Below are 24149 nucleotides of genomic sequence, written 5' to 3'. Positions count from 1 at the left end.
TATTTTAAAATAAAATACTTTAATGTTATATTGAATTGTGGTACAAACAGTATCAGTGAATAAAAAAGTATCCTTTTGTCAAATTCATGAAAAGTTTTATTCTTTTTTTAAAGAAAGAAATGGAGCAAAGCTGATCTAATTTTACGTATAATTTCAAGTTGTTCTTCAGAAAGATGAGGATTTATACATTGTTGCTGTTTGTTGGGGAGCAGGGGACAGTTGCCACATTTCTACCTTTTTACTTTGCAGCTGCCACCAGCCCCACGACCAACCCCTGGCTTCAGCAGTTCACTTCCCGGCTCCACCAGTGTCACCTCCTCCTGTGCTGTATAGCGCTTTTCTATCTGCATCAGACACTCAAAGGACTTTGCAATAATGCCTCACATTCACCCCGATGTCAGGCTGCTGCCATGCAAGGTGCCCACTACACACTGGGAGCAACTCAGGGATTAAGGACCTTGCCCAAGGCCCCTTAATGATTTTCCGGTCAGGCTGGGATTTGAACCAAGAATCCTCTGGTCTCAAGCCCAACGCTTAACCACTAGACCATCACCTCCACCTCCTTCTGGTAAACCAAACCCGTTCGCTTAGCAAATAAATTAGCATTGCAAAAAGGTCTGGTTCCCATCCCATTCACTGTTTTCCTCTCAGCCATAACAGGTCCAAACCAATCACAGCCATTTATCACAAATGGGGGGGGGCTTTATGTAATGACTCCTTGAGGTGCACCGAAAAACAGGAGTTGAAACCAAACAGAAAAATTCCCAATGACTAAGATGGCTGCTGCTGGTGTGGACAGATTATTTGAAACAGCTCTTGCTTCTGTTTTGAGTGACCTGGACAATTATGAAGTCTGGGCCTTTCACCCCAAAAGCAAATTTTCGGTGGCAATCTGCTGTGAGGAGAGCTGGAGGAGGCATCAGGGCCTGTGTGGAGGCCATAACAACACACTCCCTGATCTCAACAAACGTTCAGTGTCTAAACTTGGTGCCAGCTCACTCTTAGAAATTTTAAAGGTTTCCCACTAGTTGGCACAAAGTAAAGATGATCATATGTTCAAGAGTAATAAGACTTTACTTTTAGATCATTTAGGCAGAATTGGCTAAAAAAAAAAAAAAAAAACATGTCACAAGTCTGTATTTGAACTTATTCTGTGTCTTTAAACATGAATCACACTGAGGTGCATTTCCTAGAAACCACAAACGGTCCTTTAAGGGCATTTTGCTCCTGTGACAGGGACGTCTTCACCCATTACATGCAAACAGCACTTAAAGCCTTGAAAACGATGGCAGCTTGTGTTTGGGTTTGTGTCTTCTGTCACATCTCCGTCAATTAGGCTCCGTGATGGAGGCTGGAGCCCCGCGGGTGATAAGGCCATTTCAGGTTAGTGCGCTTGTAACCGCTCAGCTTCTCCTTCAGCTCGGACGATAGCAGAACTCGTCATCTGAGTCCTCTAGCTCGTGCTGGAAACAGTTGTCCATTTTCCGTTTCAGACGTTTCCTCAGCTGGAAGGTGCGTTCTTTGTTTGAAAATGTGTATTCCTGTTCCTTCAGTTTGGTGTAGTAGTCGGAAAACTTGTTGAACAGAATGGAGATGGGCATTCCGTTGAGGATGATGCCGAAGGAGATGCAGCCGAACGCCACACAGCGGCCGAGATAGGAGATGGGGATGACATCACCGTAGCCAACAGTAGAGATACTGACCTGTAGAAGGAAAAAAACGAAAAGGGGGTCATTTTATGCTTAGGGATTTTGCTTTTACACAAAATAGTGACCAGTGCCACAGTTTATATTGAGAGGGGCATTTTTTACAGCTTACTTAACGACCCATGTTGATGAGGAACGGACTTAGAAATGTCTAATCATCTTAATGTTTGCCGCACTGTCACGGCTGGATGTCTGCTTTGTACAACCCCAATTCCAAAGAAGTTGGGACGTTGTGTAAAATGTAAATAAAAACAGAATACAATGATTTGCAAATCCTCTTCAACCTATATTCAATTGAATACATGATACAAGATATTTAACATTCAAACTGATAAACTTTGTTTTTGGGCAAATATTTGGTGATTCTGAAATGGATGCCTGCAACACATTTCATAAAAGTTGGGATGGAGCAACAAAAGACTGGGAAAGTTGATGAATGCTCAAACAACACCTAATTGGTAACAGGTGAGTGTCATGATTGGGTATAAAAGGAGCATCCCCAAAAGTCTCAGTTCACAAGCAAAGATGGGGGGAGGATCACCACTTTGTGAAAAACTGCATTAAAAATAGTCCAACAGTTTAAGAACAATGTTTCTCAATGTTCAGTTGCAAGGAATTTAGGGATTCCAGCATCTACAGTCCATAATATAATCAGAAGAGTCAGAGAATCTGGAGAACTTTCTACACGTAAGCGGCAAGGCTGAAAACCAACATTGAATGCCCGTGACCTTCAATCCCTCAGGCGGAAATGCATTAAAAACCAACATCATTGTGTAAAGGATCTTACCGTGTGGGCTCAGGATCACTTCAGAAAACCATTGTCAGTTAACATAGTTCGTCGTTACATCAGCAAGTACAAGTTAAAACTCTACCATGCAAAGCGAAAGCCATACATCAACAACATCCAGAAACACCGTCACCTTCTCTGGGCCTGAGCTCATTGGAAATGGACAGACACAAAGTGGAAAAGTGTGCTGTGGTCTGATGAGTCCACATTTCAAATTCTTTTTGGAAATCATGGACGTCGTGTCCTCCGGACAAAAGAGTAAAAGACCATCCAGATTGTTACCAGTGCAAAGTTCAAAAGCCAGCATCTGTGATGGCATGGGGGTGTGTTAGTGCCCATGACATGGGCAACATACACATCTGTGATGGCACCATCAATGCTGAAAGAAACATCCAGGTCTTGGAGCAACACATGCTGCCATCCAAGCAACGTCTTTTTCAGGGACGTCCCTGCTTATTTCAGCAAGACAATGCCAAGCCACATTCTGCACGTGTTACAACAGTGTGGTTTCGTAATAAAAGAGTGCGGGTACTAGACTGGCCTGCCTGCAGTCCAGACCTGAAAATGTGTGACGCATTATGAAGCGCAAAATATGACAACGGAGACTCCGGACTGTTGAACAACTGAAGTCATACATCAAGCAAGAATGGGAAAGAATTCCACCTACAAAGCTTCAACAATTAGCGTCCTCAGTTCCCAAATGCTTATTGAGTGTTGTTAGAAGGAAAGGTGATGTAACACAGTGGTAAACATACCACTGTCCCAGCTTTTTTGAAACGTGTTGCAGACATCCATTTCAAAATCAGCAAATATTTGCACAAAAACAGTAAAGTTTATCAGTTTGAACATTAAATATCTTATATAGGTTGAAGAGGATTTGCAAATCATTGTATTCTGTTTTTATTTACATTTTTCACAATGTCTCAACTTCACAGGAATTGCGGTTGTAGAACTGCAGAATGACTGTGACAACTAAACCTCTGCATGCTCACTGTGGCCTAAACAAACAAACGACATGCATTACTCTGTATTAGGGAGGATTAAACACAAGTATGTCCTAATGCTGATGATTGCGTGTGTGTGTGTGTGTGTGTGTGTGTGTGTGTGTGTGTGTGTGTGTGTGTGTGTGTGTGTGTGTGTGTGTGTGTGTGTGTGTGTGTGTGTGTGTGTGTGTGTGTGTGTGTGTGTGTGTCAGAGAGAGAGAGAGAGAGAGAGTGCTAACTGAGCAGAGGGAAATAAAATTTTTTTTTTAAGTACAGTTTGCTGTTCAAAAATTAAACCCACTTCTTTTCAGCAGTGCACACTGAGTGCATGTTCAGGCTGCACCCTGTTGCACACACTATCCATTCCTGATAAGGCCATCTGTGCACAGGTGGCGTGCCCTATTGTGATTCAGTGGAAAATGGGAAGAGATTAGTAAAGATGCGCTGGGCGTGGTCTCACAGATGCAGACAGTCACACATCACAAGTGCAACTGATACATTTTTTTCTGAACTTTTGTATTTCTGCAAAAGTCGATTGCAAAAAAGTAAGATAGTTGTTTGCGAGGAGCCGAAATTAGCAACAGCAGGCACTGAATCACTCCCAAACAGAAGGTCCCTGGTTCAATGCCACCCCCATGTCTCTCCAGGTACATGTCGACCTAAATCAGGATCAACACCTGCTGTGGTGAACATGAGCAAAAGACAAGAAGCCAAATGAAATTAGTTTTTAAACAACACCGTCACTGGCTGCACCATCATCTGCCATCTTCTCCAATAAAATAATCCTTTGTTGTTGTTTTTACCTTTATTTAACCACGTTAGTCCCACTGAGATTGAGATCTCTTTTGCAAGGGAGACCTGGATATCGATATCACACAATTTTATTAATCCCACAAGGGGCAGTTAAGTTCGAGCAGCCCGTAAAAACCACAATAACATATAACAGCATATACGAACAATAAAAATAAATAAACAACAACAAACTAACACTGTGGCTTAGTGCTAACCACTAACCCACCATGCTGCCCTTATATTTAATTTATATTTTATATTTAATTTGTTCACTTACTGATGGACTCTGAAATTGGAGGGACTATCAATCAATCAATCAATCAATTTTTTTATATAGCGCCAAATCACAACAAACAGTTGCCCCAAGGCGCTTTATATTGTAAGGCAAGGCCATACAATAATTATGTAAAACCCCAACGGTCAAAACGACCCCCTGTGAGCAAGCACTTGGCTACAGTGGGAAGGAAAAACTCCCTTTTAACAGGAAGAAACCTCCAGCAGAACCAGGCTCAGGGAGGGGTAGTCTTCTGCTGGGACTGGTTGGGGCTGAGGGAGAGAACCAGGAAAAAGACATGCTGTGGAGGGGAGCAGAAATCGATCACTAATGATTAAATGCAGAGTGGTGCATACAGAGCAAAAAGAGAAAGAAACAGTGCATCATGGGAACCCCCCAGCAGTCTACGTCTATAGCAGCATAACTAAGGGATGGTTCAGGGTTACCTGATCCAGCCCTAACTATAAGCTTTAGCAAAAAGGAAAGTTTTAAGCTTAATCTTAAAAGTAGAGAGGGTGTCTGTCTCCCTGATCTGAATTGGGAGCTGGTTCCACAGGAGAGGAGCCTGAAAGCTGAAGGCTCTGCCTCCCATTCTACTCTTACAAACCCTAGGAACTACAAGTAAGCCTGCAGTCTGAGAGCGAAGCGCTCTATTGGGGTGATATGGTACTACGAGGTCCCTAAGATAAGATGGGACCTGATTATTCAAAACCTTATAAGTAAGAAGAAGAATTTTAAATTCTATTCTAGAATTAACAGGAAGCCAATGAAGAGAGGCCAATATGGGTGAGATATGCTCTCTCCTTCTAGTCCCCGTCAGTACTCTAGCTGCAGCATTTTGAATTAACTGAAGGCTTTTTAGGGAACTTTTAGGACAACCTGATAATAATGAATTACAATAGTCCAGCCTAGAGGAAATAAATGCATGAATTAGTTTTTCAGCATCACTCTGAGACAAGACCTTTCTGATTTTAGAGATATTGCGTAAATGCAAAAAAGCAGTCCTACATATTTGTTTGATATGCGCTTTGAATGACATATCCTGATCAAAAATGACTCCAAGATTTCTCACAGTATTACTAGAGGTCAGGGTAATGCCATCCAGAGTAAGGATCTGGTTAGACACCATGCTTCTAAGATTTGTGGGGCCAAGTACAATAACTTCAGTTTTATCTGAGTTTAAAAGCAGGAAATTAGAGGTCATCCATGTCTTTATGTCTGTAAGACAATCCTGCAGTTTAGCTAATTGGTGTGTGTCCTCTGGCTTCATGGATAGATAAAGCTGGGTATCATCTGCGTAACAATGAAAATTTAAGCAATACCGTCTAATAATGCTGCCTAAGGGAAGCATGTATAAAGTGAATAAAATTGGTCCTAGCACAGAACCTTGTGGAACTCCATAATTAACTTTAGTCTGTGAAGAAGATTCCCCATTTACATGAACAAATTGTAATCTATTAGACAAATATGATTCAAACCACCGCAGCGCAGTGCCTTTAATACCTATGGCATGCTCTAATCTCTGTAATAAAATTTTATGGTCAACAGTATCAAAAGCAGCACTGAGGTCTAACAGAACAAGCACAGAGATGAGTCCACTGTCCGAGGCCATAAGAAGATCATTTGTAACCTTCACTAATGCTGTTTCTGTACTATGATGAATTCTAAAACCTGACTGAAACTCTTCAAATAGACCATTCCTCTGCAGATGATCAGTTAGCTGTTTTACAACTACCCTTTCAAGAATTTTTGAGAGAAGAGGAAGGTTGGAGATTGGCCTATAATTAGCTAAGATAGCTGGGTCAAGTGATGGCTTTTTAAGTAATGGTTTAATTACTGCCACCTTAAAAGCCTGTGGTACATAGCCAACTAACAAAGATAGATTGATCATATTTAAGATCGAAGCATTAAATAATGGTAGGGCTTCCTTGAGCAGCCTGGTAGGAATGGGGTCTAATAAACATGTTGATGGTTTGGATGAAGTAACTAATGAAAATAACTCAGACAGAACAATCTGAGAGAAAGAGTCTAACCAAATACCGGCATCACTGAAAGCAGCCAAAGATAACGATACGTCTTTGGGATGGTTATGAGTAATTTTTTCTCTAATAGTTAAAATTCTGTTAGCAAAGAAAATCATGAAGTCATTACTAGTTAAAGTTAATGGAATACTCAGCTCAATAGAGCTCTGACTCTTTGTCAGCCTGGCTACAGTGCTGAAAAGAAACCTGGGGTTGTTCTTATTTTCTTCAATTAGTGATGAGTAGAAAGATGTCCTAGCTTTACGGAGGGCTTTTTTATAGAGCAACAGACTCTTTTTCCAGGCTAAGTGAAGATCTTCTAAATTAGTGAGACGCCATTTCCTCTCCAACTTACGGGTTATCTGCTTTAAGCTACGAGTTTGTGAGTTATACCATGGAGTCAGGCACTTCTGATTTAAAGCTCTCTTTTTTAGAGGAGCTACAGCATCCAAAGTTGTCTTCAATGAGGATGTAAAACTATTGACGAGATACTCTATCTCACTTACAGAGTTTAGGTAGCTACTCTGCACTGTGTTGGTATATGGCATTAGAGAACATAAAGAAGGAATCATATCCTTAAACCTAGTTACAGCGCTTTCTGAAAGACTTCTAGTGTAATGAAACTTATTCCCCACTGCTGGGTAGTCCATCAGAGTAAATGTAAATGTTATTAAGAAATGATCAGACAGAAGGGAGTTTTCAGGGAATACTGTTAAGTCTTCTATTTCCATACCATAAGTCAGAACAAGATCTAAGATATGATTAAAGTGGTGGGTGGACTCATTTACTTTTTGAGCAAAGCAAAATAGAGTCTAATAATAGATTAAATGCAGTGTTGAGGCTGTCATTCTCAGCATCTGTGTGGATGTTAAAATCGCCCACTATAATTATCTTATCTGAGCTAAGCACTAAGTCAGACAAAAGGTCTGAAAATTCACAGAGAAACTCACAGTAACGACCAGGTGGACGATAGATAATAACAAATAAAACTGGTTTTTGGGACTTCCAATTTGGATGGACAAGACTAAGAGTCAAGCTTTCAAATGAATTAAAGCTCTGTCTGGGTTTTTGATTAATTAATAAGCTGGAATGGAAGATTGCTGCTAATCCTCCGCCCCGGCCCGTGCTACGAGCATTCTGACAGTTAGTGTGACTCGGGGGTGTTGACTCATTTAAACTAACATATTCATCCTGCTGTAACCAGGTTTCTGTAAGGCAGAATAAATCAATATGTTGATCAATTATTATATCATTTACCAACAGGGACTTAGAAGAGAGAGACCTAATGTTTAATAGACCACATTTAACTGTTTTAGTCTGTGGTGCAGTTGAAGGTGCTATATTATTTTTTCTTTTTGAATTTTTATGCTTAAATAGGTTTTTGCTGGTTATTGGTAGTCTGGGAGCAGGCACCGTCTCTACGGGGATGGGGTAATGAGGGGATGGCAGGGGGAGAGAAGCTGCAGAGAGGTGTGTAAGACTACAACTCTGCTTCCTGGTCCCAACCCTGGATAGTCACGGTTTGGAGGATTTAAGAAAATTGGCCAGATTTCTAGAAATGAGAGCTGCTCCATCCAAAGTGGGATGGATGCCGTCTCTCCTAACAAGACCAGGTTTTCCCCAGAAGCTTTGCCAATTATCTATGAAGCCCACCTCATTTTTTGGACACCACTCAGACAGCCAGCAATTCAAGGAGAACATGCGGCTAAACATGTCACTCCCGGTCTGATTGGGGAGGGGCCCAGAGAAAACTACAGAGTCCGACATTGTTTTTGCAAAGTTACACACCGATTTAATGTTAATTTTAGTGACCTCCGATTGGCGTAACCGGGTGTCATTACTGCCGACGTGAATTACAATCTTACCAAATTTACGCTTAGCCTTAGCCAGCAGTTTCAAATTTCCTTCAATGTCGCCTGCTCTGGCCCCCGGAAGACAATTGACTATGGTTGCTGGTGTTGCTAACTTCACATTTCGCAACACAGAGTCGCCAATAACCAGAGTTTGATCCTCGGCGGGTGTGTCGTCGAGTGGGGAAAAACGGTTAGAAATGTGAACGGGTTGGCGGTGTACACGAGGCTTCTGTTTAGGGCTACGCTTCCTCCTCACAGTCACCCAGTCGGCCTGCTTTCCCGGCTGCTCGGGATCTGCCAGGGGGTAACTAACGGCGGCTAAGCTACCTTGGTCCGCACCGACTACAGGGGCCTGGCTAGCTGTAGAATTTTCCACGGTGCGGAGCCGAGTCTCCAATTCGCCCAGCCTGGCCTCCAAAGCTACGAATAAGCTACACTTATTACAAGTACCGTTATTGCTAAAGGAGGCCGAGGAATAACTAAACATTTCACACCCAGAGCAGAAAAGTGCGGGAGAGACAGGAGAAGCCGCCATGCTAAATCGGCTAAAAGCTAGTAGCTACGCTAAGCTAGCGGATTCCTAAAAACACGCAAAGTGAATAATGTGTAAATAATTTAGAGGTGATTCAGCAGAAGGAGTGCTTTAGTTAAGGCACGTAAAGATTACACTGGGAAACAAATCGTAATCTAGATAACTAGATCAATCTAACTGCGCAGATTAAACAGCTAACAGATACAGAAAAACACCGCTGTGCTCCGGAACAGGAAGTGATACAATACCGCAGTGAGAGCCAACCACCAGTAGAGGCAAGCAAGATGCGCCAAGATTAGAGCCCTAGGTATAAAAATGTCTGTTTTCCCTAAATAGCAAGTGTGATATTATTTTGTTAAACCCTTTAAATGAAAGCTCATCATTTACACTAAAAGCACATCTGGATTGTTTGATTTGAGCTCCATTGTGGTGGTGTACAGAAGCAAAAATCACAAAAAAAAAACCTAAAAAAAAAAACTTGTCACTGTCCAAATACTTGCTGTAATTTCACTAGAAAACCTCACTTTGATTTTGTCATTTGATTTTATCGACAAAACACAAACCTTTTATTGTGTGGCTATGCTGGTCTTACACCAGACGTTCCAGTAGACCTGATCCTGGAGACCTAATATTCTCTGTGCTTCTCAATAATAAACTAACAGCCTTTTCAAAGTGTCTCTGCTGCATCTGTAATACAGTCGAGGAGTCCTTCTTAGTCCTTCCAAAGCAGATTACTTGTTCCTCAAGTCTCTAAGTGGGTGCTGTAAGAGCTCTTCAAATCCTCTAAATGTAGTGCAAACCTCCTTCACTGTGGCCTTCCTGATCCTATTTATCTCAAACACAGAAGAAGATGTTGGACTTTAAACGACTCACCGCTGCCCACCACCAGGCGTCAGGTATACTGCTGAACGGGGTGCCGGGCTGATCCACCTCCACAGAGTGCATGAGAGCAGAGAAGGTGAAGATGCCCATGGCAATGAAGAGGAAGAGGCAGCAGACCTGAAGGATCATGGGAGAATGGGTGTCAGGGTGTCAGTATATGTGTGGTGGTCATAGCTCAGCAGGTAAAGTGGTTCTTCCACTATCTGAGTCTCCAAAGCAATTGTCAAGCAAGGTTGGCGTCCATTAGATTCCATGACATATGAGATATGTTACCCTGTAGCATGATAACTACGTATGACAGATACAAGTGCAAACTATTCATTTTTAGAACCCTATTAGTTCAAACCAGTAACTGTGATGACGTTTTACCCAAATTGGAGCAACGTAATGTTTGGCCCCTATACAAACTGAAATTGACACCATTTTTGCTGTTTTTACCCCATAACTTCAGAATATTCACACATAGATAATCCAAACTATACCTTTTTGGGATCTTTATGATCAGACAAATAATGTGGTTTTGACCCCTGTGTAATCCTTCATTGTTCCCTACCTGGCTATAGCTGCCACCCTGGGATGGTCACCATACAGTTCTAGAGGCCATGGTATACCAAGGCTAGATAGTAAGTGTTGTTTAGTCCCCTTAAGTGGTACTGAAAGCCTGCCTGCTTGGCCCATGGACTAAGTAGGGTTTCTGTATCATGAATACTGAGCTCATGGGTAATGGTGAACTTTTATGCCAGGAGGACACCAGTTTTGACAGATGTCATTTCCTGAGCAACACCTTTGCTGACTAACATCCAACTCCAAATATTCATGTTAATTTTTTTCCATAAAAACAACACTGCAGCCAGTGAATCAGCAATATTTTAATCCACTAACTTGTTTGAGGAATTGTCTTGGCATATTTTGGATGAAAATCGATTATTGTGAATGGATACTCGTCAAATGATTACATGAAATATGTGATTTTGATATCTGTTTTCTTGTCCATTGAAACTGAGCATTTATCATTGCTTCATAATCTGAACCTGTAGCCAGTAAACTGGATGAGCATCTGTCCTCCTGCCCAATATTTTGTTGTGTAAATAGTAAGCGGTTTGCCTTCCTTACATTGAAAATTTTATTCCGTGCCTTTAGCAAAATGGTTCCTTGTTACTGGCTGGTTCAGTGCATGACTACGTTCACTCTCAGCTTTTTTCATCTCTATTCTTACACTACACTATTAAAGCTGGACCTCATCTGAACATTGTTGTTTTTATCAGTCATACTACCGAAGACCTTCATGTTGATGACTCTGTTTCTGGTTACATATGAAAATGATAAATGATGTATTTCAGTACATTTTGACCTTTTTTGTCCCCTGACAGCCATCAGAATTAGAATTGTACTCCTCATCCGTTACGTTTACTTATGCACATCATAACTTGAGCATAATGTAACTGACTCTCACCTAATTTGAACTTACTTCGAAGAATTAGTATTTCTCAGTCAAGTACAAGTCACATTTCACCAAAATGCTCCACAGACAATCCACTTTACTGAAGAGAGTATTGATTACTGCTATTTATTATCACCTGGCAACAACAGGCTTTTTGTTTATTTTGCTTTTTTGTTATGTTGTTTTTGACAGCATCACCTGCATTTTTTTTATGTTGTTGTTGTTTATCATTTAGGGAATAACCCTGTTGTGTCTGATGATTTGTGGATGTTCATGCTGGTTATACGGTCGCAAATACAGCTTTAGCGGAGCCAGTAAAAAGGAGTTTTACAGCTACGTGTTAGCGGAGCCGTAAATTGGCTACTTGTGACCGTATAACAGCATGAACGTCCGCAAATCATCAGACACAAGTGAGTTATTCCCATTGTAATTCAATCCTATCATTTGCACGGTTTATTTTTCTGTAGGTATTTCGGTCGGCGAGGCTTACCATCGAGCCAAGGGTGCATCGCGCCAACAGCGGTCAGGGCGCGCAGTAATCCATCAAACATGAAAGGGTAATTCTGTATCAGAATAAACATAAATTAAATTCACCCATTTAGGGGGTGGCATCGGTACGCGACTTTCTCTCACTCTCAGCTAACAGCGCTAACAGCTGGCAGCCCACGCAGCCGGTGTTCTGTCGAATTGTACGTCTCGTCGCATAAATCGACAGTTCTGCGTCCCAGCTATATTGCGCATGCGCAGTTGCACAGATGACAAGAATGACATTCGACAGGAATGAATCTCGTCAGGGCATGGAGTAATACATCCAAAGTGAAATGGTTGAATATTTTTCTATGGTTACCCCGATATTATACAGTCTGAAATCTGACACGCTTAACCAATCAGATTCGCAGAAAAAATGTCATTGGATTAGACTTTAATTTAACCTTTTTTTATCCGGGTTAGTCCCATTAAGATCAAGATCTCTTTTGCAAGGGAGACCTGGGCAATTATAAAGTTTCCAATTCACCTAACTTGCATGTCTTTAAATGTGGGATGAAACTGGAGCACCCAAAGGAAACCCACGCAAACACGGGGAGAACATGCAAACTTCATACAAAACGGCCACATGTAGGAATCGAACACATGACCTTCTTGCTGTGAGGCAACAGTGCTAACCTTGCTGCCATCATATCCTGTGCCAAGGCAACCAGCAAAAAAAAAAAAAAAAAAAAAAAAAAAAAAAAAAAAAAGACACATCAAGATTTGGTCTATGTAATTTATAAATGTTCCATCATTAAATTTTGAAAACAAAACTACCAACATTGTATTTACCCCAAATCCTGATGTCATAGTGGGCTTAGGTCAGTAAAACAGCAGTTTGCCATTATTTCTAAACACAGCATCAGAAAAGACATGCTTCAGTGATTATCTCCTAATTTATCTACCAAAGTCATTATACCAACACTAAAACTCTTATGTTATAAATTACCAGCAGGTGACGCTTTGAGCATGAGTTATGACAAATCTCAAATTTATTAGCCTGGGGTTATAAATGATGAACTTTTACCTAAAACTCACAAAAATGACTTTGGTTTTGCCAGACCTTGAAAAAACCTCCCGCACCTAAGACAGTTTCATATTTCACATTAAAACACCTTGCGGCTCAAACACTCTTTATTATAACATGTCAGTTTTACATACAATACACATGAGGAATACATGAAAATGAGTACATATAGCATTTGTCGTTTTTAATAGTGTTTCAGATTTGTGTATTAGTGGTAATAAATTTGCTGCTAAGATATTTGTCTGTTTTGCAAGTAGAACAAACCTCCTCCATCAACCTTACAGCTCTCTCAGCTACTATGAGTAGAGAAGCATTTCACAGCTTTGGGACACTTAAGTTTGGATATTGATGACAGCAGGACTTCATAATGCGTCTCTGAATAGTGTTGGTTAGAAAACCAGGCCCGCGACCATGTAGTTGCAATGAAATCGCAAGTTATCCTCAGCTGTTCTCGCCACTTTGCAAGAAGGAAAAATGCAATAAGTGCATAAATTCCTCATGAGTTCCACCTGGCACTGTGAAGTGTTGGCAGCTTGTGCCGTTTGATGTGAGGCCATTTTTCCTCCATTTTGTAAAACTTGTATGCTTCACAAAGCTCAAAAAGGAATTTAAAATCGTCTCTGCAGCCAAGGTTCTCATATTCTGGTATCACTTCTGTGCCCATGTGTGCATTTTGCAGATCATCATACTGTTCCAAAATCTCATCAATAAACTCTTAGTTAATGTTAGGTGACCATGACCGTATAGGAAAAAAGAAGTCCAACACATGTCGCAGAACACGATCAAGAATGTGGTGCTGGCAGCCGATGTATTGAGGTTCATCGAATCCCTTGTGTTGAAATGTTCTCTGAAGTCTGGCTGCAACACAATTTTTGTGACCAGTATTGACTGCTGTTGTGTCAGAGATGATCATCTGAATACTGTTCCATGCATTGTACTCATCAAGCAGGTCCTATCGTGGTATATAGATGTCTGCAGCAGTTCTACTGTCACAAGCCAAAATGCCAAGTTGTAATGTTCTTCTGTCATTTTTCAAGTACACAACTTGGTACTCCTTATTGTCAATTTTCTTACCATCAAAATGCAAACAAAATTTCTCTTCAGAGATCAGTTCCATGAGGTGGTTCTTAGCTTGTTCTGCATCTCTGATTGTTCGATGCCAGACAACAACTGTGATGGTGTTGGGACACTAACTCCATCTTCAGACAGACTTTGAAGCACCTGTGACGCTTTTCTGGTTGACAGAGTATTTAGACACCAGTTTGGCAGCAGACTTTGTTGAGTGGCATGTTCATGTTTATCTATAAATGGACTGCATTTATATAAATGGTAAATGGACTGCATTTATATAGCGCTTTTCCATCTGCATCAGACGCTCAAAGCACTTTACAATTATGCCTCACATTCACCGGAGCAATAGGGGATTAAAGGCCTTGCCCAAGGGCCCTTAGTGATTTTCCAGTCAGGTGGGGATTTGAAACCATGATCTTCTGGGCTCAAGCCCAACACCTTAACTACTAGACCATCACCTCCCCCATCATCTATTTTACCTTTATTTTTTTATTTCTTTTAATTATTGTTTAATAATATATTTTAGCAATATTTATTTGTATATATTTTCTTGTTATTTCTTGATACTTGTTAATTCTTTTCTTGTTACGTTATTTTTAAATGGTGGTGTGTAAACTTGTGTATTTTTAAAAGTGATGTGGTGCTAGGTGCAGGAGGTTTTTTCATGATCCAATGAAATAAACTTCAAAAAAGTGATCTATGGGTAAAAGTTCATCAAATGCAACATCAGGAAAATGAAAGTTTTGAAAAAAGTTTTGTAGTCATAACCCCAATGAGTATGCCTTACTGTATTCTTGATTAAAACAATGGTTATTGTCTCCATGTTAATTATTAGTTTGGAAGCAGATGTCTTGGCTGCAAAGGAAGGTCATGTGATGCTGATGTCATGCTTAAACTGGTCTATTTTGACATCTGTAGTTCAATTTGCAGTTTGGTTCTGGAAAGTTGGCATTGGACCCCACATGTATCTCAGGGTGAGGTCAGATTTGACCTCTGTGTTGGTTGGTTAATTTCTGAGAAACAAACCAATGGATGCAATTAAACATTTTACCAAAACACTGACTCCTATCAGCATGGATAAATACTAACTTTACTTAAGATAACTTTGCTTAAGATTCATCACTGGCTGTCGCCATCTCACACACCACTGTGAGTTGTATGCCAAAGCTGGCATGCCCTCTTTGACTGGAAGGTCATATACTCATTGGATGACACTGGTTTACAAGACTCTTATTGGACTGGTTCTGACGTGTTTATCCTTTTTACTTCACAGATGAGAAAACCATTGCACTCTGCATTCAAACATGTTTCCGTCTACCTCGTGTCCGCACTAATACGGGTTTTTCTGCTCCCTCTGATTGGAATGTCTACAGTCTGAACTGAAATTGTCTGGGTTAACTTCTCTGAATGCCTTCCGCTCTGTTTTAAGAGATTGCAAATGGAATTCTTTTGCACAATGCCTGTCTTTAAAATCTGATCTGCTTTTTCCCCACACATTGTTACAACTCACAATGACTAAAATCATTGCATTTTATTTGTTATTAATGTTCTCTTGATGAAGTTAACCTGTCTATTATGATGTGTGCTGCTGCCTTTCTTGGCCAGGTCACCCTTGCAAAAGAGGTCTTGATCTCAATAGGATTTTATCTGGTTAAATAAACGTAGTTATTATTATTATTATTATTATTATTATTATTATTATTAAATTACCATAGCATATCATATTTTTTTGTCCTGTTGTTCTCAGACAGCAGTTAGCCGTTAGACTCTAAGAAAATAAATGCAATATTTACTGAATCTGGTGAGGTCAACCAGTTCCACATAACCCGACTGTTTAAAAAGAAAACAGACCGTACAATTAATTCAAATAACTTATTACAATACGTATGGGCTCTGAAAATGAAGGGACCTTGTATTTAAATGGCCATAATTCATGTCATTAATGTGACATTTTTGTTAAAGCCCTTGAATTAAAGCTGAAATCTACACCACAAGCACACAGTTGCCCTCAAAAGTGTAGATACTCTGGCAGAATATTTTTTTTCAGAGAATACAAATAACACAAAAACTTTTTTTTCACGCATGGTTAGTGGTTGTGTAAAGCCATTTATTCTCAAGCAACTGTGTGTTACTCTTTGTAAATCATAATGACAACAGAAACTACCCAAATGGCCTTATCAAAACAAAACTTTACATACCCCAGTTCTTAATACCATCATGTATTGCCACCTTAACATCAACGACAGCTTGAAGTCTTTTGTGGTAGTTGTGGACGAGCCTCTTTATTTACTGCATTTATTTCCTCTAGGCTGGACTATTGTAATTCATTATTATCAGGTTGTCCTAAAAGTTCCCTAAAAAGCCTTCAGTTAATTCAAAATGCTGCAGCTAGAGTACTGACGGGGACTAGAAGGAGAGAGCATATCTCACCCATATTGGCCTCTCTTCATTGGCTTCCTGTTAATTCTAGAATAGAATTTAAAATTCTTCTTCTTACTTATAAGGTTTTGAATAATCAGGTCCCATCTTATCTTAGGGACCTCGTAGTACCATATCACCCCAATAGAGCGCTTCGCTCTCAGACTGCAGGCTTACTTGTAGTTCCTAGGGTTTGTAAGAGTAGAATGGGAGGCAGAGCCTTCAGCTTTCAGGCTCCTCTCCTGTGGAACCAGCTCCCAATTCAGATCAGGGAGACAGACACCCTCTCTACTTTTAAGATTAGGCTTAAAACTTTCCTTTTTGCTAAAGCTTATAGTTAGGGCTGGATCAGGTGACCCTAAACCATCCCTTAGTTATGCTGCTATAGACGTAGACTGCTGGGGGGTTCCCATGATGCACTGTTTCTTTCTCTTTTTGCTCTGTATGCACCACTCTGCATTTAATCATTAGTGATCGATCTCTGCTCCCCTCCACAGCATGTCTTTTTCCTGGTTCTCTCCCTCAGCCCCAACCAGTCCCAGCAGAAGACTGCCCCTCCCTGAGCCTGGTTCTGCTGGAGGTTTCTTCCTGTTAAAAGGGAGTTTTTCCTTCCCACTGTAGCCAAGTGCTTGCTCACAGGGGGTCGTTTTGACCGTTGGGGTTTTACATAATTATTGTATGGCCTTGCCTTACAATATAAAGCGCCTTGGGGCAACTGTTTGTTGTGATTTGGCGCTATATAAAAAAAATTGATTGATTGATTGATTGATTGACTCTGATGATAAAGTAGCCCATTCTTCTTGGCAAAAAGCCTCCAGTTCCTATAAATTCCTGGGCTGTCTTGCATGAACTGCACATTTGAGATCTCCCAGAGTGGCTCAATGATAATGAGGTCAGGAGACTGAGATGGCCACTCCAGAACCTTCACTTCATTTTGCTGTAGCCAATGACAGGTTGACTTGCCCTTGTGTTTTGGATCGTTGTCATGTTGGAGCATCCAAGTACGTCCCATGCACAGCTTCCGGGCTGATGAGTGCAAATTTTCCTCCAGTATTTTCTGATAACATGCTGCATTCATCCTGCCAACAATTTCGACCATGTTTCCTGTGCCTTTGTAGCCCACACACCCAAAACATCAGTGATCCACCTCCGTGCTTCACAGTAGGAAGGGTGTAACTTTCATCATAGGCCTTGTTGACTCCTCTCCAAATGTTACATTTATGGTTGTGGCCAAAAAGTTAAATTTTGGTCTCATCCCTCCCAATGACTTTGTTCTCTGTGCTGTTTAGCATATTGTAAGCATGATACTTTGTGGCATTCGTGTAATAATAGCTTTCATCTGCCGACTTGACCGTGGAGTCCATTTTTCTTCAAGTGCCTCCTTATTGTGCATCTTGAAACAGCCATACCACTTTTTTGAGAGAGTCCTTTATTTCAGATGAAGTTATTTGTGGGTTTTCTTTTCACCCTGAACAAATTTCCTGGCAGTTGCTGTTGACATTTTTGTTGGTCTACCTGGCCATGGTTTGGTTCCAACAGAAACCCTCATTTTCCACTTCTTAATTAGAGTTTGAACAATGCTGATTGGCATTTTCAGTCCCTTGGATATCTTTTTATATCCCGTTCCTGTTTTATACAGTTCAATTACCTTTTCTTTTACTTTTTTTTTTTTTTTTTTTTTTGGCTTTCCCTGTAACTCAGAAAACAGAAATATCAGTGCAACACTGGATGAAAGATAGAAGGGTCTGTCAGGAGCCCAGAAACTAACTGACCTTTTATACACAAACACTGATTACAAGAAAACAGATCAAAGGTGAGGATGGTTACCTTTTGTACCCGTTCAAACCCATTTGTGTCAACTTGTGTGCATGTTATCAGGCCAAAATCACCAGGGTATGTAAACGTTTGATTAGAGTCATTTGATTTGTTTCTGTTGTCATTATGATTTAAAAAGAGTAAACACAGTTGTTTGACAATAAATGACTTTACACAACCACTAACCATTAGTGGAAAAAAGTTTTGTGTTATCATTCATATTCTCTGAAAAATGGCCAACAAAAAGCTATCTAAAATTCTGCCAAGGTATGTAAACATTTGAGCACAACTGTATCTTCTTTGTTACATTTTAACTCCCCTGTGGTGATGTACAAAGGCAGAATTACAAAAAAAAAAGTGTATTACTATCCAAATACTAGCAACCAGTGTCAGAATCCAAAAATAGATTTGGTTCTCCACTATGGAAGAAAAAGAAGTAAATCCTGCATAGGCCCATTGGTGTTGATGCTTATCCCAAGATTTTGCAGCATAAAGTGGATGAGATGCCCCACCAGTCCAACATAGGTTACTTCTCCAGCCAAGGCTGATATCAATTTAAAGCTGGGTAGACTGGAACAATGCAGATGAATTGTGTTATTCACAGAAAGGAAGCATGACCAAGTATCGAACCCAGGTCTACACATTGGGAGCTCAATTTTTGATCCCACAGGAAGAATCCTCAAGCAGACCTAGCTTCTCTGATAGGTCTACGAAGGTGTATGTAGGAAATATGTGTTTAAGTGACTGTTCAACATGTGCTTTTGTTCATCTACTGAATTGTGTTTGTTTGGTACTGGTGCGTGCTATGTACCTGTTCAGAACACTGGCGGATGGTGAAACCAAACGCTCTCATGCCTGTGCAGTGACGGGCAAGCTTCAGGATACGGAAGATGCGCATCAGCTTGACAACCTTGAGCACTTTACTGACTTTGCTGACTCTGGCCATGGCCTTCAAGTCTTCCTGTGCACTGAAGTCTTCGGCATCTATAACAAATGCCTCAAACATGAGCTGGATGAAGTAGGGCATAACAGCTACCACATCAACAAAGTTGAGAGCGCTCTTCACAAAGTGTTTGATGTTGGATGTAGTTCCTAACCGCAAAAAGTACTCCAAGGTGAAGAAAAGAATAGAACCAATCTCGACCCACTCTATATAGGTTTTGCCAGCTACTTTATACTCCCTGAGTTCTTTCACAGTATTCAGAGTCATTGCAACAATAGAGATGAGCACAAAAAGACTTGAAAACACAGCAAAGGCTTTGGCAGATGTTGAGGAGTACGGATTCTCCATCAGGTCCCAGAGGACCTTCCGAAAATCTCCAAGAAACATGGTCTTGTAGCCCTCATCATCATGGTGCGGTTTAATCTCATCAATCAGCTCCTGGTTGACCCTCAGATGGTCTCTGATGCTGTCCAGCTTCTCCTCATATACAATGCGACAGCACCTGAAAAGAAGACACATCATTGCAGAAGTTACTGTTTAAGGTACTTTATAAAACACAAACAAATATACACAACAAAACACACAATGCAGCAGTAAAAATATGCAGATATACTGGGTAAAACATGCAATATGGTATATTGATTTTGGATAATGATTCCATTGAGTCATAGTGCACTTATAAGACTTCACAATGAGCAACTTATTGCTTTGCTCAGGTTTGTGTTTTGGTCATTAGTCAATCCCAGTGATATTCAATAAACATTAATTTCCACATAGAGGTTTTCATATTTTTGATACAAATTGAAGCAAATATATACATACACCCAAATCAAAGAGAAAGGATACTCGTCATTAAGTCTCTCAGCAAAGTAGAAAGAGGCTATTGTAATGATAATGCAATTTCAGATCAACTCTGGAGACCATCCTTTTGGGCCCCTTCACACATAGTGCGAATTTGGTCGAACTGCACATTAAGTGCGCATGAAGCAGGAATTATATGCAAACCGTGTAATTTCATAGCTGCCTCTAATACTTAATACACCTGTTGCTACAACTATTTGCCCATACCAGCGGCTGAAACACGGAGTGTGCATTGTGCAAGCCCATCGAACCCTCTCACGGCAGGTGTCGGCCAAATTCCAGGTGACGCACACGAACATCTAACACTGCTCGCATGGCACTTAGAAAATGTGTGGCCATTCGTACTCTTGGCACGACAACAGTCTGCAGACAATCACTGCACTCGCAGTGAAATTTGTCTAAGTACCCCACAAGTGTGGCTTTGGTGTGTGCACTGAACTGACAGGAGGTGTGGCTATGACGGAAGCGGCCGTGGAGATCTGTCATTCTGGACAACCCAGCTGGACAGTACTGTCTTTGAACAGACATGGACTAACAACTGACCACTGTGATGTGCTTGTGTCTGTTTGCTGTCATCAAGTGGACATACATAAAAACATATATCACTGTGGTGACAGGCTGCAGCAAGCGAGCGCCCATGCGCACGGCACAGATGTGGACAGGCTGCCTCCAGGTTGAAACGGCCCGTCAGATCATAACATGCAGCAGGCGATCTAACTGTCACGTCACTCACGTGAGCTCTGTTCCCCATGACGCGTTGTCCTGCGGCGTGCCGTCCACAATACACGTGTTGGCAAGATGCACGGCGTCCACAAGACACGCATGTCGGCAACACGCGTGTGGGCCAGCAGGACACGAACCAACAGATGTGAACACGAATGAGACACGTGAACTGCTTCTCCTTCATGTGATTTCATGACTGTACGTCAGTGACCATGGGTCATCTACAGAGGAGCAGACGGATCATATTTGTATTGACCGCTTGATAAGAGGGATTTAATACAATGTGATGTTTTTATATGGTGCATCGTTTTTATTTACTTTTTAAATATGTCCATAAGGCAGTGTTCAGCAACTTTTACAGGAGAGTGATGGTAGCTCACTTGGTAAAGTTTCTGGCTGAAATCAGAGCTTTTGGAAGGCGCAGGTTTGAATCCCATGGGTGACATGTATTTTTTCTTCAGCTGCGCGGAGAAAAGCTGCTGTGTTTCCGGATGCACGGAACTGTTGTAGCATGTATTTTTTTTTTTTTATTTGTTGGCACTGTGTTCCCGCGTGCACGAGCTGTCGTACCATCATCGTGCATGCCTGCCCGTCGGCGCGATGTTTTGTGGTTCGTACATACCAGCTGTTCCGACGGGTGTCGCCCTGGAGTTGTACATACTTGCACTATGCATGAAGAGGCCTTTACCAATGCAAGTCTCAGTTGTAATGTCAAGTTCATATCAGAGGTCGTCATCTAGAATACATTAATGACCATGTCTTAGGAATTATATGAGATACTGAAGAGCAGTTTTCTGCTTTTATCACATGATAACAACAATCAAAGTTGCAGGGTGAGGTACTCCAGTCATCTAGATGCCTTTTTTGGTGGAATACCACAGCAGCAAGCATAATAAAGTTGTTTTTTATGTAATAGGTTACAGATTACAAAGTACTCTGTTAAAAAAAAATGTAATAAGCAATGTAACTATTTTAATCACTTCATCCGAGTAATGTAACTGATTACTTTTTGAATACTTTTCTAACAAATGTTTTATAAACAAAAAATCTGACAAATATATCAACAAGGGTCAAAGTATTAAATATTAATGAATTTATTTAAAGTTCTTCAGTATTATTAAGTTTTTTGCTTGTTGATTATATTTGTTTCTTAAATGTTCTTCAATTTTAACAGTAACTCTTGAATGTACATTGCATGGTCACCTGCAGAGAACATCTGTTCCTCCCCACTTCTACCAGTGTCCCCCTTTTTTTCTCTCCCCCAAGGAACAACATTCCAGTCAATCCCATTGTTACAGAACCAACCAGTTTGTGTGGATGAAAACTCGCCAGATTATTTCTTAGTCACTAGATAGGACTTTTAATCACTAGGGAAGGTCAAAAAGTCACTAAAGCTTACATCAAAGTCATTAAATTGGCAACATTGAGACAGATGTTGGTTAGCAAACTGGATGTGGTGGTTCAAACTCAAAATAAGAACCGATCAAATTTGTCTCAGCGGCTTTTGGTGACCCACATTGTTTAGAAATACTCTGTTCCTGCACAGCAAAGATGTAAAGCAACATAGGTTTAATAAGAGGTGGGACGAAGTCACTGTCAAGTCATTCTCAAGTAATCAATCTGCAAGTCCCAAGCTGAGTCTCAAGTCAGCTTGCAAACCACTGGTGGTCTTTATGACTTGAGAGTTGACTTGGGACTTGCAGATTCATGACTTGAGAGTGACTTGATGGTGACTTCATCCCACCTCTGATATATTTTACACATTAGATTTTTTTTTATTATTATATCCAAATGTAATCCTTTTCTAATCATTAGTATTTAAGTAGTAACTGTTAATTAATTACAATTTTTTTTCCCTCAGCAACAGATTTTGTAATTTAATTTCAAGTTGTAACTCCAATACATGTAACTAGTTTCTCCTCAACACTGGCAATAAGGTGTTTCTCATGCCAGTGATGTGAAGTTATGGAGTCAATACAACAACAACAAAAGAAGCACAAATTTTGATCAGTTATGTTGAAGGACTCTTACTTTGTAAATATTAAAACTGGCTGAGTAACAAAAGTGTTTTATTTTCTGAAGAATGGGATTTTCGGTGACATGTACTATGTTATGTAAAAGATGGGAGAACACCACATCCATAAAAATCACATCAGTATAAAAAAAATCTCCACAAAAATAACAAACCTCACAATCTATGTCAAAGTATGTGTAAGACATATATACAGCATACCTTGGGCTGTGCTTCAGTTTTAATCCCCAGAACTTTAACTCTTCCTCAAAGTTGACAGGGCAGAGACCATCCATCACCCGCAGGACGTTGGTGCGGTAGAAGTGGAAGATGTAGTGGAAGAACGTAGGGTCTCTGTCAAAAAAGAACTCATTGTTCTGAACATTGTAATCGTCACAAAGTGTCAGACATTTAACTGGATCGTTACAAAGGGCCAGGCTTCCGATCCTGGTTTTGGGGTATCGAAGAGCGATGTCCATTGGGATATGAAAGACATTTCCTCCCACGTTGAGGTTGACAACATTTGGCAGCCTTGGATTTGGTGGGTCTTTGCGCTTAACCTTATCACGCTTAGTGGAAACAGAAGCATCGAGATTGTCCATAGATGTCCAAGGTTTCACAGAGCTGTCCTGGGAAAAGGGAAACTCACACTCCTGTTCTTCGGTATTCTGTGAAAAGCTCAGCTCCCGTTTTATGGTAGCAAAAAGACTTGAGCGACGCTTTTTCAGCACTTTAAACGTTGGCTTTATAGCATCCATTTTGACAGTCCATACGAGACAAACGACGCCTCAAAAAACATGCTCTAACCAGGCTGAGATAAAGTCACTGAAGGCAACAACAGTTGTATTCCACAAGATCTCCATTTCAGGCTGTTCTTCTTCAAAAAAATTCATTTGTCACATTGAAATCAGTACATCAAAGAACTGTGCTCCTTGTCTCTGAGCATGCACTTTCATCTCTGAGTTAGGGATTCAGCCTCTTCACTGATTCTATAATCCTATTGCTAGTCGTTCTGTCTAAATGCAAGTTAAAAATACAGTTCACAAGGATTAGTGTTGTAATTTAAGGCTTTGGGAACTGAGAAGGGAGGTGACGCAATGACACTGTTACATGATTCAAAAGGCACTGGAAAGGTTTTCTACACAAAGTTTAAAGTAAAATTACTGATAGATTGCATTACTTCTATCTGTAGAGGAGTTCTTCTACTGTTAACTCATATTATTTTTGTTTGCTGTATAATAAAATTCCTGTTTGTCAGAAAGTAGGGTCAAAAATGCTCTCATAATTTAATATGTCAACTAGAAACACTCAGAGAGCGCAAACCTCCGCCAAGGCCATGGGGTCACTGACCTTAAAGAGATTCCCTCCTTGGCACAGTGATCTATTCAACAATTCAGTGTTACAACCAAAACTATGATACATACACTTTTATTTCCTTTATATTTGACATCCTTGACCATGAAAACATACCACTAGAACTT

The 24149-nt window shown here is 40.5% G+C and overlaps 1 protein-coding gene across 1 annotated transcript; it reads right to left on the bottom strand.

Moving 5' to 3' along the window:
* Window positions 1–1415: 1415 nt before the first annotated feature.
* On the bottom strand, window positions 1416–23527 carry si:rp71-39b20.4 (potassium voltage-gated channel subfamily V member 2). The gene is made up of 4 exons (XM_034182529.1): window positions 22891–23527; window positions 18942–19575; window positions 9822–9947; window positions 1416–1703 (listed from the first exon to the last, which is right to left on the bottom strand). The coding sequence occupies exons 1-4, from the start codon at window positions 23424–23426 to the stop codon at window positions 1416–1418; spliced, it is 1584 nt and encodes a 527-aa protein (XP_034038420.1). The 5' UTR covers window positions 23427–23527.
* Between the last annotated feature and the right edge of the window lie 622 nt (window positions 23528–24149).

Source organism: Thalassophryne amazonica, chromosome 12, assembly GCF_902500255.1.
Source record: "Thalassophryne amazonica chromosome 12, fThaAma1.1, whole genome shotgun sequence".
Classification (NCBI taxonomy): domain Eukaryota; kingdom Metazoa; phylum Chordata; class Actinopteri; order Batrachoidiformes; family Batrachoididae; genus Thalassophryne; species Thalassophryne amazonica.
Note: the sequence above shows the minus strand (reverse complement) of the source record. Positions and strands in the feature narration are given on the sequence as shown.

What these genes read in the sequence shown, in the direction of transcription:
- si:rp71-39b20.4 (XM_034182529.1), bottom strand. Translation starts at nt 23,426, where the DNA reads ATGGATGCTATAAAGCCAACGTTTAAAGTGCTGAAAAAGCGTCGCTCA. An exon ending in AAACTGAAGCACAGCCCAAG is followed by an intron (nt 19,576 to 22,890) that starts GTATGCTGTATA and finishes TCTTCTTTTCAG; the next exon opens with GTGCTGTCGCATTGTATATG. An exon ending in ACGCCTGGTGGTGGGCAGCG is followed by an intron (nt 1,704 to 9,821) that starts GTGAGTCGTTTA and finishes TTCCTTCTACAG; the next exon opens with GTCAGTATCTCTACTGTTGG.